Source organism: Lepisma saccharinum, chromosome 16, assembly GCF_977018435.1.
Source record: "Lepisma saccharinum chromosome 16, izLepSacc3.1, whole genome shotgun sequence".
Taxonomy (NCBI): Eukaryota; Metazoa; Arthropoda; class Insecta; order Zygentoma; family Lepismatidae; genus Lepisma; species Lepisma saccharinum.
The window spans coordinates 56,265,229-56,278,722 of record NC_139244.1 but is presented as its reverse complement, the minus strand read 5'-3'; the positions used below and the strand labels follow the sequence as shown (position 1 = coordinate 56,278,722).

Sequence of the window (13,494 nt, the reverse complement as noted above, 5' to 3'; positions counted from 1 at the left end):
CAAAGCGTGTCAACACAAAGAAAAGATACTGAAAATGAATATGCATTAGATCACTATCTGTATCTGTTGAATAAAGTAGTGTCAAATGTATAAGGGTCCATTCTATGATAGCTCCTTCAACTATTGCGGAAAATCTTATGTGCTTGTCACCATTCAATTGATTTATTTTTACTTAATTTTCACATTATTTCTCATCGCAACTAATTTTTATGGTACCATACAATGTGTGGCAATGCAAATAAAAACATTATAGATATTGCACTAAACTTCCTAACATATGAAGCAAAGTTTTACCACATTATTTTTTTAGAAAGAGTCACTGAAGCTTACTGCCTAACCTACAACTGGCTAACAATGCAATTTTTGTCATTGAATGGATCATGGAATCTACTCCCGGGAGTGTTTCCAAGAAAAATGTTATGACACAACATATTTCTGAAGAAGATTAACTACAGGTATAATTAGATGATTCCATCAACAACATATATTATTATTAATAATAGGAGTAACATCCATAATTCTGTAGTGTTGGACTAAAGCACATAGATTAAAATGCGATTTGAAACACAAAATCTTTCTTCCGTGGCACCAGTGAGAAAGGATTGTTCTTTACAGTAACACATGTGTAAATGTTGGTAAAATATTTTAGGTATTTTAAATATATATAAAAGGTTCAAATTTCGTGTGACAATGATTGCTAAAATTCTACGATAATTAGTCTTCCTGCTTAGAGAATTTTATAAAAAATCATAGAACGATAGGAACCGTTACCTTAGGTTTCATCGCTTTAATATTTACACGCTTTTTTTTATCTCCTGTACATGTTGACAAAGTTTGATATGCTAGAAGAAATAAACTTCATGCAGTAGCAAATAGGAGCGCGATAACTTGCAACTTTCTGCATTATAACATTCACAAATGAGCTTTTCTGAACCTCAAACAAACTTCAAGTTATTCCCACTATTCTCGTTGGCTTCCTATCATCCTATGTAACTTATAAATAGCATTAAGTTACAAAATCGAACCTTTACCCTTTCAGACGTTTTTTTTTAACACATGGCCTTTTATTTAAATGAAGCAAAATACAGAATACGAAGACATGCTAGGAATTATTCTCCGTGGAAATCATAGGTGGAAACTAACTTCATGTAAATGATTTTTACATAAAGAGCGAGCATAATTCATAAATAACTAACCTTTCAGGATTTGACGAAACACGAAAAAAAGACAGCTCTGGATTCCACTTCTGACAGTTTTTATAATAAAAATCTGCACAATAAGCCATTGCTTTTCTTTTTCTTCTTCTACATCCTTATTAAAATAGTTAGTGTACGTCCATGACAGATCATATGGAACGATGTTACGTCATGTAGAAGTATTGACTTTAAAAATACGATTTTTCTTATACATGTTTAAGAAGGGAAAGGCATTTAATAAAATACAAAATCACGTACAAGTGATCAGCATTGATTAATAGATACATAAACTAAATTTTTAATGAGTAAATTAGGATTTAACATCGATGGTGGTGCCGTCTGGTAGCTGGTTAATTCATGCACGAACAAATGAATTCCGAAATTAACCTTGTTCGGATTTTTGCACCAGTGCGGGAGGCCTGGTATCGTGGTATCAACTTTCGGATCCCACTGTCATAGAACTCTGCCGCCTGTGAATGGAACCAGCGTGTGACAGACGTCTTCAGCTCTTCGTCATTGCCAAAACGCTCACCGGAAGACAGGAATTTCTTGAGGTGCAAGAAAACGTGAAAATCGCTGGGAGCCAGATCAGGACTGTAAGGTGGATGATCAAACAACTCCCAGCCAAATTCCGTCAAAACAGCTCCTGTGCGCCGAGCCGTATGTGGACGAGCATTGTCGTGGAGGAGCACAACACCTGCAGTAAGCATGCCACGCCTCTTGTTTTGAATGGCACGTCGCAATTTCCTTAGTGTTTCACAGTCATGGTCAGCGTTCACCGTTTCACCTCTGGGGAGGAAGTCAATGAGCAAAATGCCCTTCCTGTCCCAAAACACGGTGCACATCACTTTCTGTACCGACAGCGTCTGTTTGAATTTCTTCTTGACCGGAGATCCACTATGCCGCCAATGCATTGACTGCTGCTTGGTTTCCAGGGTGAAGTGCAAAATCCACGTCTCATCACCCGTGACAATCCTGTCGAGGAAATCATCGCCGTCATCATGGTACCGTTGCAGGAATGTCAGTGCTGCTCCTGAACGTTTCATTTTGTGTTCGGGTGTCAGGTTTTTCGGCACCCACCTGGCACACAATTTTTTGAACAGCAGGCGCTGCGTGACAATCTCATGCAACACGAATCGCGATATCTGCGGAAAAAGGCTACTCAACTCCGTAATCGTGAAGCCATAGAATGGTGAAGCGACGGTTCTCTACGATGCGCTGCCGCAATAGCTCAACCAGATCATCAGTGATGAGGGACGGACGCCCACTGCGCTCTTCATCATGGACACTATGACGACCTTCCGAAAACTGCCGACACCAGCGACGCACCATCTGCTTACTCATAATGTTCGGCCCATAGACCTCACAGAGCTGACGATGAATGTCAATTGGCGCAATGCTTTGTGCATTCAGGAACTTTATCACCGACCGAACCTCGCATTCGGCGGGAGAAGGAATACAAGCTTCCATTTCGGACCACTGCTGCCTCGCTACTGGCATGCGGCGGGAGAAGGAATACGAGCTTCCACTTCGGACCACTGCTGCCTCGCTACTGGCGCCGGGCAGGATATGTCCGCCTGGCATATGATTGTTACGTCTTAGCTCTGCTGCGCATGCGCAATTTACACGGCTCATTATGTTTACTTTCACGGAAAAAAAATAGGGAAACTTACTTTCTGGATGCGCCTCGTACATACGTATTACATACACATACGTATATACTATATATGGTCTTACATTTTACTGCCCACCCTAATTTATCATAATGGAGATTCTGCCCACCCGGTCGAAATTTTCTGGCGCCGCCCCTGAATGCATTGCAAGAAATTTGGATCTGAATCCTCCAGATTTCTTTCTCTTCCCACGCCTCAAAATCGCTTTGAAAGGTCAGAGATTTGAGGATATTCCGGACATCCAACGGAACGTGACGAGGGTCTTGAACACCATCCCGAAAGAAGACTTTTCTAAAAGTTTCCAGGACATGTACAGCCGTTCTCAACGGTGCATTGCCATGGGAGGGGACTACTTCGAAGGACAGTAAGGTAGGTTTCATTAAGAATTCGTCTACTTTCGATATTCAGGATCATTCACCGAACTTTATTGTCAGAGGTTGTACATAGCAACAGGTGACTCATTGAATAGGTATGATGTCTTTCACTCTTTATTGGTGTAGCAACAGCTTTACGGCCTACAAATAAGAAAGCAATTGCTTGAACCTGGATTGTACTATGCATTATATACGAGACTTAATTGTGTGTCACTTTTCTCCATCAAAAACCAGGGTGCACTTTGTACACGCACGCGCATTATACACGCGTAAATACGGTAATATATAGGGGATTAAATTGTATAATGACTGGTTTATAAGGAACAGGTTTTCCAATTAAATTGAGTGCAGAAAAATTGTTAAAATTGTTGGTTGCTAATTTCAATGAAGTTCAATTATTTGTTAAAATAAAAATGAGATGATTAAATTTCCCAATTTTGTATTAATTTCTTAGAATAACTGACTCTGACCACAGCATGATTTCACTGTCACTCTGTATGGTAGATCCTGCTTCAAGCAGTCGAGGTAGAACATGTTACAACTCTGAGATTTGGAACCCTGTCAAACAGCAAAGTTACAAATGCAGGCTCGACCAGGACTCGATCCCAGGTCTCTCGCATAACGTGCCATTGCCCTACCAACTGAATTACTGAGCTTGCCGTGGCTTCGCCTGGTGTTTTGCTGTTGCTGTCTTACCTGTGTGGAGTTGTCTCTGCATTTGTCTGAAACACGACGTCATCAGTGTTTCAAAGGCAGTAGAACATGTTGCAGTAGTGCTGGCAGAGACAACCCCACACATGTAAAATAGCAACAGCAAAACATCAGGTGAAGCCAGGGCTGGCACGGTATACCAGAGACCCAGGTTCAAGTCCTGCTTGAGACTGAATTTTTTGCTATTGTGTAATATATTATTTTATTTTAATTATTTTTTAGTGATAGTCAGCAGTACTAAACTGTGATTGTTGGTACATAGTAGTATTAAGAATGGGACAGATTAATCGGTACTCTATCGATATTGGCCGATATAAGCATATTGATGTATCGGTTTATCGTTAAAATTACCTGTTATTTTACCGATCTGATATATCTATGAATACCTTAAAATTTAGTAAAAATTCTACCATTTAGTTATATTTTTTATTGATAATCTGCTAGCCCTACTTTTTAAAAAATGAGAATGTCAAAATATACAACTTATTTTGCACTGCAGTCACCTTGAATCACATTTCTTAAGGAGGTCAATGAACCATTCAGGTTTTTCAAGGACCATTTGAAATTTTATATTGGATCGGTAGCATATCGGTACAGTGCCTTGAATAACGTAGTGTGGAAAACGACCCAAGAAAACTAGTTCCCGAGATGGATGAAAACATAGATGGCAGTGCGATCAATACGAGTGCTAATTTTCTTATGAAAGTAATGCGGCTTAGTTAGTTTTTGGAATATATTTTGTAGATTTGTTTGAATGCGGTACGTGAATTGATGGAAACAGTTATATTTGTGGAGTGATTTACAGTCACGAAACGGCATTAATTTGGAAAGAAAAGTAAAGTAAAATTATTAAATAAATAGCATGCGTAACACAAGAAGAAACATCGCAAAGTGATTCCGGACGTCAGGTGTTGGATTGTGTAGTAGAGTTTTATTTTTCTATGTTATTAGAATATAAATACAGTAGAGCGTCGATTATCCGAAGTAATTGGGGGACATGGGTGTTCGGAAAACTGGTTTGTTCGGATAATCGAACTGTACATGTTTATTTGCCAAAAAGAAGTACTGTACAGTAAATTTATTCATAAAAACAGGCATCTCTTTAAGTATTACAAAGTAACGTACAAAGGCAACTTTAGTAGGAATATATAGTATGTGGTACATATTAAAATATATATAAAAACTTACGTTTTGCGAGTATCTATACTGCTTCTGCTACGTTTCGGGACGCAACTGCTCCCTTCTTCAGGCTGTTCACTTTTAGGTTATACTCAATTCATAACCGTCAAATGGAAGAAGCATGAATGTACGGTGGGGAGAGCATGACAAAGATATAAGGGAGGGGGTTTCCAAAACGGGGCTCTCCGAACATATCCTTGACGAAGGCCACATTATCGCCAAACGGAAAGTGCTTAGGGAAGAAGAAAAACCTATAAGAAGGAATGTATATGAAGGGTCATATATTTGTAAGGGAAGAGAGAATAAATTAAACAGAGACGATGGGAATATCGACGAGATGTGGGGGAAAATGTTCAAAAAGTGGGATGGGAAGGAATACGTAAAAATAGGTTTTAACGTAACCCCGGAAGTAGCACGCCAAGCTCAAATGGAAGAGGAATTCTCACTTGACTTTGCGTGAACTGGAAAGGAGGGGGAGAGGGGGGAAAGACTGGAGGGGAAGGAGAGGGGAGGCGCCCGGCCTCACGCTCTACGAGGAATACTTGAAGTATTGCAATTGCAGCACACGCGGGCCGTGGCTATTTAGTTTTAAAGTTTTAACGTTCCAAGGAGTAGTTTTAATCAGGAAAACAGCATGGTAAAATGGACGCACACCTGTTATGGGTGTTAAGTATGTACTGTTTAACCACACACACTTAACCAATCCCATATCCTATACCTAATAAAAGGTCGACGCGGTTATGAATTGAGTATAACCTAAAAGTGAACAGCCTGAAGAAGGGAGCAGTTGCGTCCCGAAACGTAGCAGAAGCAGTATAGATACTCGCAAAACGTAAGTTTTTATATATATTTTAATATTATAATTGTGAGTAATTTGCACAACTTTCATCATGAATATGTGGTACAGTTTATTAAACAAAAATATGTACATATTACATACGCATTTTGCATGAACAATACACACAGTACACAAAATTAAAAAATTAGAAAGGACAACACGTTTACGTTTAAGCATTTTGTATCGTCAAGTTCACTTCTTCACGCAGCAGCACACAAGTGGTCGTAACAGAGAACAGAAGGTTACTGTTTGCACCGTGAGAAGCTCTTCTTGGGGGCGCGCAATCCTTCAAACTGCGCGGAGCGACACGCCTCAACCCTAAGCTGGCGCAGCTGTTGCTGTGAACAGCTTTGATACTGCCGCTACTTCTACAGCCAGTGCCAAACCGACAGAAGTGTGCTGATTGTTGAAACACAGCGACTGGCGGCTTGGCCGGTCAGCAGCGCCTTATGAAGGCCCCATTAGAAGCAATGTTCCGCCAGCGGTGGCTCAGTGCGGCGACTACTGTGGGAAACTTGGTTTGGGAGTGAGGGTGATGATGGACGGTAGGGTGGGAGAGTAACAGGTGCGAGCGAGTACACAGTTCGGTTAAGCGGTCGTTCGGATAATCGACGCTCTACTGTAGTATCCTGAGAGATATTTCATACCACAAGTGTTGCTTGGAAGCGAGCAGTCTGTAATCAATGCAGCCTTTCGAACCGTAGGGACACAAGCTCTGAGTGCACCATTTCCTCAAGGAGATTTTACACCAAAGTGACATGCGACAAACGATACAAGGATTTCACACCAAAGCAACACGGGTCCTTCGGTCCAAGGCAACTTTCATACCGAAGCGACACATGTTGCTTGGAAACGAGCCAATCAAGAGCAACATTTCACATCGTAGCGGCATGACTGGAAGCACAGGCCAGCTTTCGGTTGGTGAAATCCTCAAGCGATAAGTGTCGCTTGTCGCTTTGTTGTGCAATCTCCCTAGAGCAAGACACTCATTGCATCGCGCATGCGCGAACAACAAACCACAGCAACATGTTGCAAGCTATTGAGGAAATGGCCCAGTTTGAGCGACGCAGAAGCGACAAAGCGACACGTGTGGCTTATCGTGTCGCCTAGATCTGTTGTTGTAATGTGCGGTTTATCGTGTCGCCTATCTGTTTGCACAATTAGCAGAAAACGCTTGCTAATAGACTGAAGGCACCATGTCGCTTGTCACTTAGTTGGGAACTCTCCCATGTAGTGCGTCGCTTCGCAATGAATGCTATTTTACAGTCTGGAAGTGTGTGTCACTAGTGTGACAGTGTGAACATCCCGTGTCGCTTGTCCCATTGGTTTGAAAGTTTCCTTACACTCATGTCGATGGCACTAAGAAAGTTTTGTGGGGTTCCCCTTGTCGTTTCATGCAATCATCATTATCATCATCACCGCGATTAGTTTAAAGCGGAAAAAAAGAGACAGTAAATATCAAAAATACAAATGCTTCAGTGTGTATATCTTTAAAAGAAATGATGATGATAATAATGAACCTAATTCATACACAAAAATTTAGTTGCCAAGAGCATTCCATGCGTATTTTTTCTCCCATATTATTAACGAAAGTATGACGATAACAGGACGTGGTCGACTGTCTAGAATGTTCGTTAATATCTTCGCGACCACTGTACCAAATATCATAGCAATTATCAAATTCATAGAAATGCTTCATGTAAAAGAATCAGACGTTGCAGCGAAAACTCCATTTACTTCCACTATAAGCAGACGAATGCCTAGCACGTGTACCGACACCAGCGCCTCTAGCGGTATCATTTTCGAATGGAATCAGCCAGAGATGCCAGAACAGTGCCGTTTTACACATTACGTTATTCAAGGCACTGTAATATCCGTGTCAGAAAATTTTGTATCAGTACTTTACCAGTATCAGCCAAAATTTCATTTCGACCCATCCCTACATAGTAGTGTTACATTTTGGAATTTTTCTAATTGTTTTTTATTAATATAAGGGGGCCACAGGGCAATAAATTACCCTTTTTCTTATTTTTCTTTTAGTAGCACCTGTAATGAGATGGAATGTCAACATTCGACCTGTACCCAGCCATCCCATTCAAAATGTCAACTCCCTACAATGAATGATTCTCATTCTGTAAATTTTTAAAAATACATTTCCGTGCATTTGAAAAGCATTCATTTTAAAATTCTTCACCAATTAATAATAAAACTTACTTTTGGGAATCCTTGCAATACTCGCATTGCATTGAAATTCCAGACCTGCTTTCATGCACATTAAGTGAACAAAACACAAAACGAAATATCACCTTTGGGTTTTGAGAAATGATATGTTGAATCTAGCCACGTGGCACTGGGACAGGTGTAATCCCATCAAGTGTATCCTCAAGAGGTTGAACATTATTTTGATGCTCTTTTTAAAAATTTTAAGTACTAAATAGTCAAAGTAGGCAATTTTAGACATGATAGAATTTACATTAAATGGTTGTAGATTAATTGTTAGTAAATTTGATATTAACGACGTCTAATATGAGAACTATATTCATAAAATAAATTAATATTAAATTTGCATTTGAGTTTCCATATTAGACATCGTTAATATCAAATTTACTAGACACATTAAAGACGTCACAATACTTTGGCTGAAAACCTATGAATCTCTTGAAAGAAACAAAGTAGACATTTAGGGTAAAATCTGAGTTCTATTTATTATTGTTGAAGTTTCTTTCGCATCAATACCAGCAGTTATGAACACACACAATCAGGACCTGTCAACTGTGAGAAATATTTTTATCACAACTACCCTAGTGAAGGTTTTGGGAAAACAGCCAATGTGCATTTCAAAAACATTTCAGGCAGAAAACTGTTGCAAGACATATGCAGTGGTTGATAGCCATGTTAGATCTGATTAACCACAATATGTAGTTCATTTTATTGGTTTCTTGATTCAACTCAGGTGGGTTTGCTACGAGCGTCACTATTTATATTTTGAGCCTTGGCAACACTGATTGAAGTTAGGTGCGATTTGACGTTTGCAGGGAATCGTCTGGCATTATTGACCATAACGTACTTCAAATGTTTTGTCAATAGCTTCATTTGTGTTGTTTATGTTGCCTTGGAGATTGCGCGACAACAATAAAATGGAATTAACTCGTGAACATTTTCGTGCGATGACTTTTTTACGATTTTCAACGTGGATTATCAAGACAAGAGTGCATCGATCAACTTACTTCCACATTTGGCGATGAAGCCCCATCCTTTGTCACTGTGAAACGCTGGTATAACGAATTTAATCGTGGCCGCCATTCGCTCACCGACGAGATTCGCGAAGGTCGTCCAAAATCAGTTGTTGTTCAAGAAAACATTGATGCTGTGCAAAACCTAATACTGCAAGATCGTCATGTGACATACTGTGAGATTGAGGCAACCATAGGCATTAGTTCCACCAGCATATATAAAATATTACATGATCATTTAGCTGTGAGAAAGGTATGTTCTCGTTGGATCCCCCACAATTTGACAAAAACTCAAAAAGACGCTCGCGTCAATTGGTGCAAACAAATGCTCAATAAATACAATCGTGGTGCTTCAAAAGACGTATATAAGATTGTAACAGGTGACGAATCATGGATATATGCATATGAGCCGGAACGTAAACAGCAGTCGACTGTATGGGTGTTTCAAGATGAACCCAATCCAACAAAAGTTGTTCGTGCTCGAAGCACATGGAAACAAATGGTTGCCTGTTTTTTCGGGAAAACTGGTCATGTGGCAACTGTGCCTTTAGAGGAACGTAGAACGGTCAACTCTGAATGGTACACAACAATTTGTTTGCCAGAGGTCTTCGGTCAAATACGGAAAACAAACAAACGCCGTCTGATCATTCTTCATCAAGACAATGCCAGCTGTCACACATCTCGTCTAACAACCGACTTTATGAACAATCAAAAAATCGAATTGATGGGTCATCCGCCATACAGTCCTGATTTGGCACCCAATGACTTCTTCTTGTTCCCGAATGTCAAGAATAAATTGCGTGGACTACAATTTTCGTCGGTGGAAGATGCCGTTGATGCGTTCAAAAACCATATTATGGAGGTGTCTCAAGAAGATTGGAAAAACTGCTTTGACAAATGGTTCGAACGAATGCAAAAGTGTATTGACCATAAAGAAGAATACTTCGAAAAACAATAAAGCAGTTTTCAATGCCAAATTCCCGTTTTTTCATTGTTAGGCTCAAAATATAAATAGTGACCCTCGTATGATCAAGAAGTTTGTAAAATATCACTACTTGTAATAAGAAATAATGTTGTATGTAAGATATTAAATAGGGAATGAAATTCTTAATTTTCATATTTTTTTTTCTAAGGGGAACTTGTTATTACATGTCTTATTTTTCTTTTTCAGAACAATTGGATTAAACCAGTGTGCAAAGGATGGCCATGATTTAATCCAGGCTTTAATACTGAAACGGAAAGTAACGAACATCATGCAAATACTCCGTGTGTTTCTCTCAGGTGCTATTAAGTTGTCGGTTGAAAGTGTGAGAACATTGGTGGTAGTTCTCGAAAACTGTGATATTCCAGAAAGTGTAGAAACTCACAAGTCGTGGAACATTTTCAATGCTAGTCAGAATATCAACTCCTCATCAGTTCCAGTGAGAATCATCCTACTAGAGTGGCTGCTGCCCAACAATGTAGACGCAGAAACCATTGTTACAAGATGTGTACCTGAAGATCTGTTGTCCTGTGCACTTGTTAAACTAATACTCACCACAAGAGTCATGCCTAAGAAGACTGTGTCAAGAAGATTAGTTGCTATAACAAAGGAAGACTTTCACAAGAGCATACAGGAAGACTACCTACTTAGCTCATTTGAGTCTGGCGTTGTCTGTGATTCTAAAGTTGTGGAATGTGTTGTTAAGTCATTGCCTGTGATACTTATAAATTCTTCCGCTCAGAAGAAACTTGTTGAAATAATTTCAAGAGACTGTGAGGATCTGCTGAAGAAAGTTTACATGCCGAAAGAGAGAGCTGGGAAAGTTAAAGATGTGGTAGCTTTGATACAGCAGGCAACACTGCTACTGCATGTACTGTCATGCATGGTGAAATTTGAAGTTCTTAAAAAGGAGTCATTTCCACAATTAAGGTAATGAATTGCAGTCTAAAATTCGTAAGTAAATTGGAACCCTTAAATGTTGTATTCAACTTATTCTTAATTATTCAAGATAAAATGCAGATTTTACTTAAATTTATATCCAAAATCAACATTTCGGGTACATTGCCAGATCCTTCTTCAGGGTTATCCAATGAAGTCACATTAAAGAGGTAAAAAATTATAAACAAAGAAAAATGGCTAAAAGGATAAAAATCTCACGTCAGTAAAATCTGTATTTTCATCTTAAATAATTAGCAACTGTGGTAACGAGAACATTTAAGAAAATACTGTAACTTATTCACAAGTTTTAACTAACTTAACACATTGTTGACATGTACAGAGTCCTTGTGTGTTTCCAGTCCCAATCATTGTTGGCAGATCATAAGTCAGCTTGCATTTCGAGAAACTAATGTTTCTTCAGTTAGTTTTTTAGGAGTCTTGAAGTGATTAAAATTGGTTCATGTTGATATCGTACACCTAGCCAACTTCTGATTGTCAAGTGGTGTAAGGGGTGACTCTTTCTGTAGACACCTAGATGTCAACCTCTCTTTCACGTAGCAAAACCTGGAGTGCATTTTGCAGGCAAATTAGGCTTGGGCATCTGAACTCGTAACCAGTTGTGGAACTTGTGGTGTGTTCCGACCATGTATGATTGTCCTTTCACCTTTCAACCTTGTCTTCATAATTAGTCAAAGGTGGCAGAAAAGCTAAGTTAAATAAATCGGATGAATCAACTTGACTGCCAAAACATACGTTGAGATTTATGTATTCGCATTCAACATACACAGTCCGACAATTAAGTAATGAGACTGATTTTATATTGTCCCACGTGTGCATTCTATCTGTGAAGCAACGCGTTCATGAACCTTCGATGGAAAGGAGCAGCAAGTGAACCTAAAGTTTCATGAAAGACATTCTGAAAACTGCTTGAGGGAATAAATTTTTCTGGAATTCTATTGTTGTGGAGGACAAAACAGCATTTTCACTACGGTTCTTGTACGAACCGACAAATCGCAGGATAGAAGTCTCTAAATTTACCAAGAGGGAAGAAAATGCAGTTCTAAAAATAAAAGGTGAAGACAATATTTTGGTTTTTACGACAGCAAAGGCATTATTCATAATGTATTTGTTCCAGAGGATGAAACTGTGATAGGCTGTTGCTATCGTAGTGCTCTGAATGATTACACTAATAAAAAAAAAGGTAAAGTGCTCCCCTGTGCTTAGCACCACGCCATGAAGGTGTATAGGGGATGTGGGGGTAACGTCCCACACTTTCTTCATCCGGTCATAAGTGGGGGTGATGTGATCAGCATCACGCCCCTGACCACCTTTACCCCCCAGGGTTTCCCCCAGGTACCCATGTCATTCGATGCTGGGTGGGCACCGGGGCTGCTTCCAACGTTAGAAAAGTTCCCGGATTTGAACCGGCCGGGGATCGAACACGGGACCTTGAGCATGGTAGTCAGACGCGTTACCGACTCAGCCACCGCGGTTTTGTTGTTTTGAAATGAAGATGTGTGTTGGGATGGATTTTTCCGCAGATTCTGAAAATGACCTTCAAAATTCCATAGCACGTCAGGTTATTTCACAAATCACGAAAATGTGAAATGGAAAAAAAAAACATAATTTTTTCAATACAATGTTTGTAACATGTGAAAATGTGCTCTGTAGGGATTGAATGGATGTGTAAGGAATAAACATAAATACATGGCAGATTTCGAAAATGAAACTGACTCATACCACCGCTCCCTTCTTTCTATAGACATGACGGTTGCACATGTGGCGCCATTCCGGCCAGAACGCCCACTAGTCAGTGCAAAGCAGGGACTGCTCCCAGGTGCATTGTATTGAGTACGTGACCGATCATTTGTTTCTTTGTAGTGTGTGCAATGGCTTCACGTGGTTGTGTCAATCCTCCAGACATATTTTGCTACATATGTGGCTGTTATACAACAGCAAAACTGTGGCAAAATATTACGCCTTTCATGAAAAATGCTTATTTTCAATACTTCGTGATGCATCTAGGAGATCAGGACAAAGTGTGGGCTTCTCACAAAGTGTGCCGTGCATGTGTGGAGGGGTTGAAAAAGTGGAAAAAGGGAATCACTGCCGTTCAGTGTACCCATGGTGTGGTGTGAGCCAAGAAATCACAGTGACTACTGCTACTTCTGCACAGTGAAGATTGTGGGCCATACCAGTACCAGTAAGCGTAACATTGTGTATCCCAATATTCCATCTGCCATGAGACCAGTACCCCATGGTGAATCCATCCTTGTGCCATCACCGTCCAATGTCAGGCCCCCACCAGACGCTGGTTCAGACAGTGATACAAGTGATGAGATGTACCAACCGGACAGTATGGAGGATGA

At 39.9% G+C, this 13,494-nt stretch overlaps 1 protein-coding gene across 1 annotated transcript in view; it reads left to right on the top strand.

The window, feature by feature from the left end:
• tefu (Serine/threonine-protein kinase tefu) overlaps positions 1-13,494 on the top strand; it is a 186,823-nt gene that overhangs the window by 99,978 nt on the left and 73,351 nt on the right. The window contains exon 13 of the mRNA XM_083138215.1: positions 10,376-11,116. Coding sequence (XP_082994341.1) covers positions 10,376-11,116 — 741 coding nt within the window. The remainder of the gene's footprint in view (positions 1-10,375; positions 11,117-13,494) is intronic.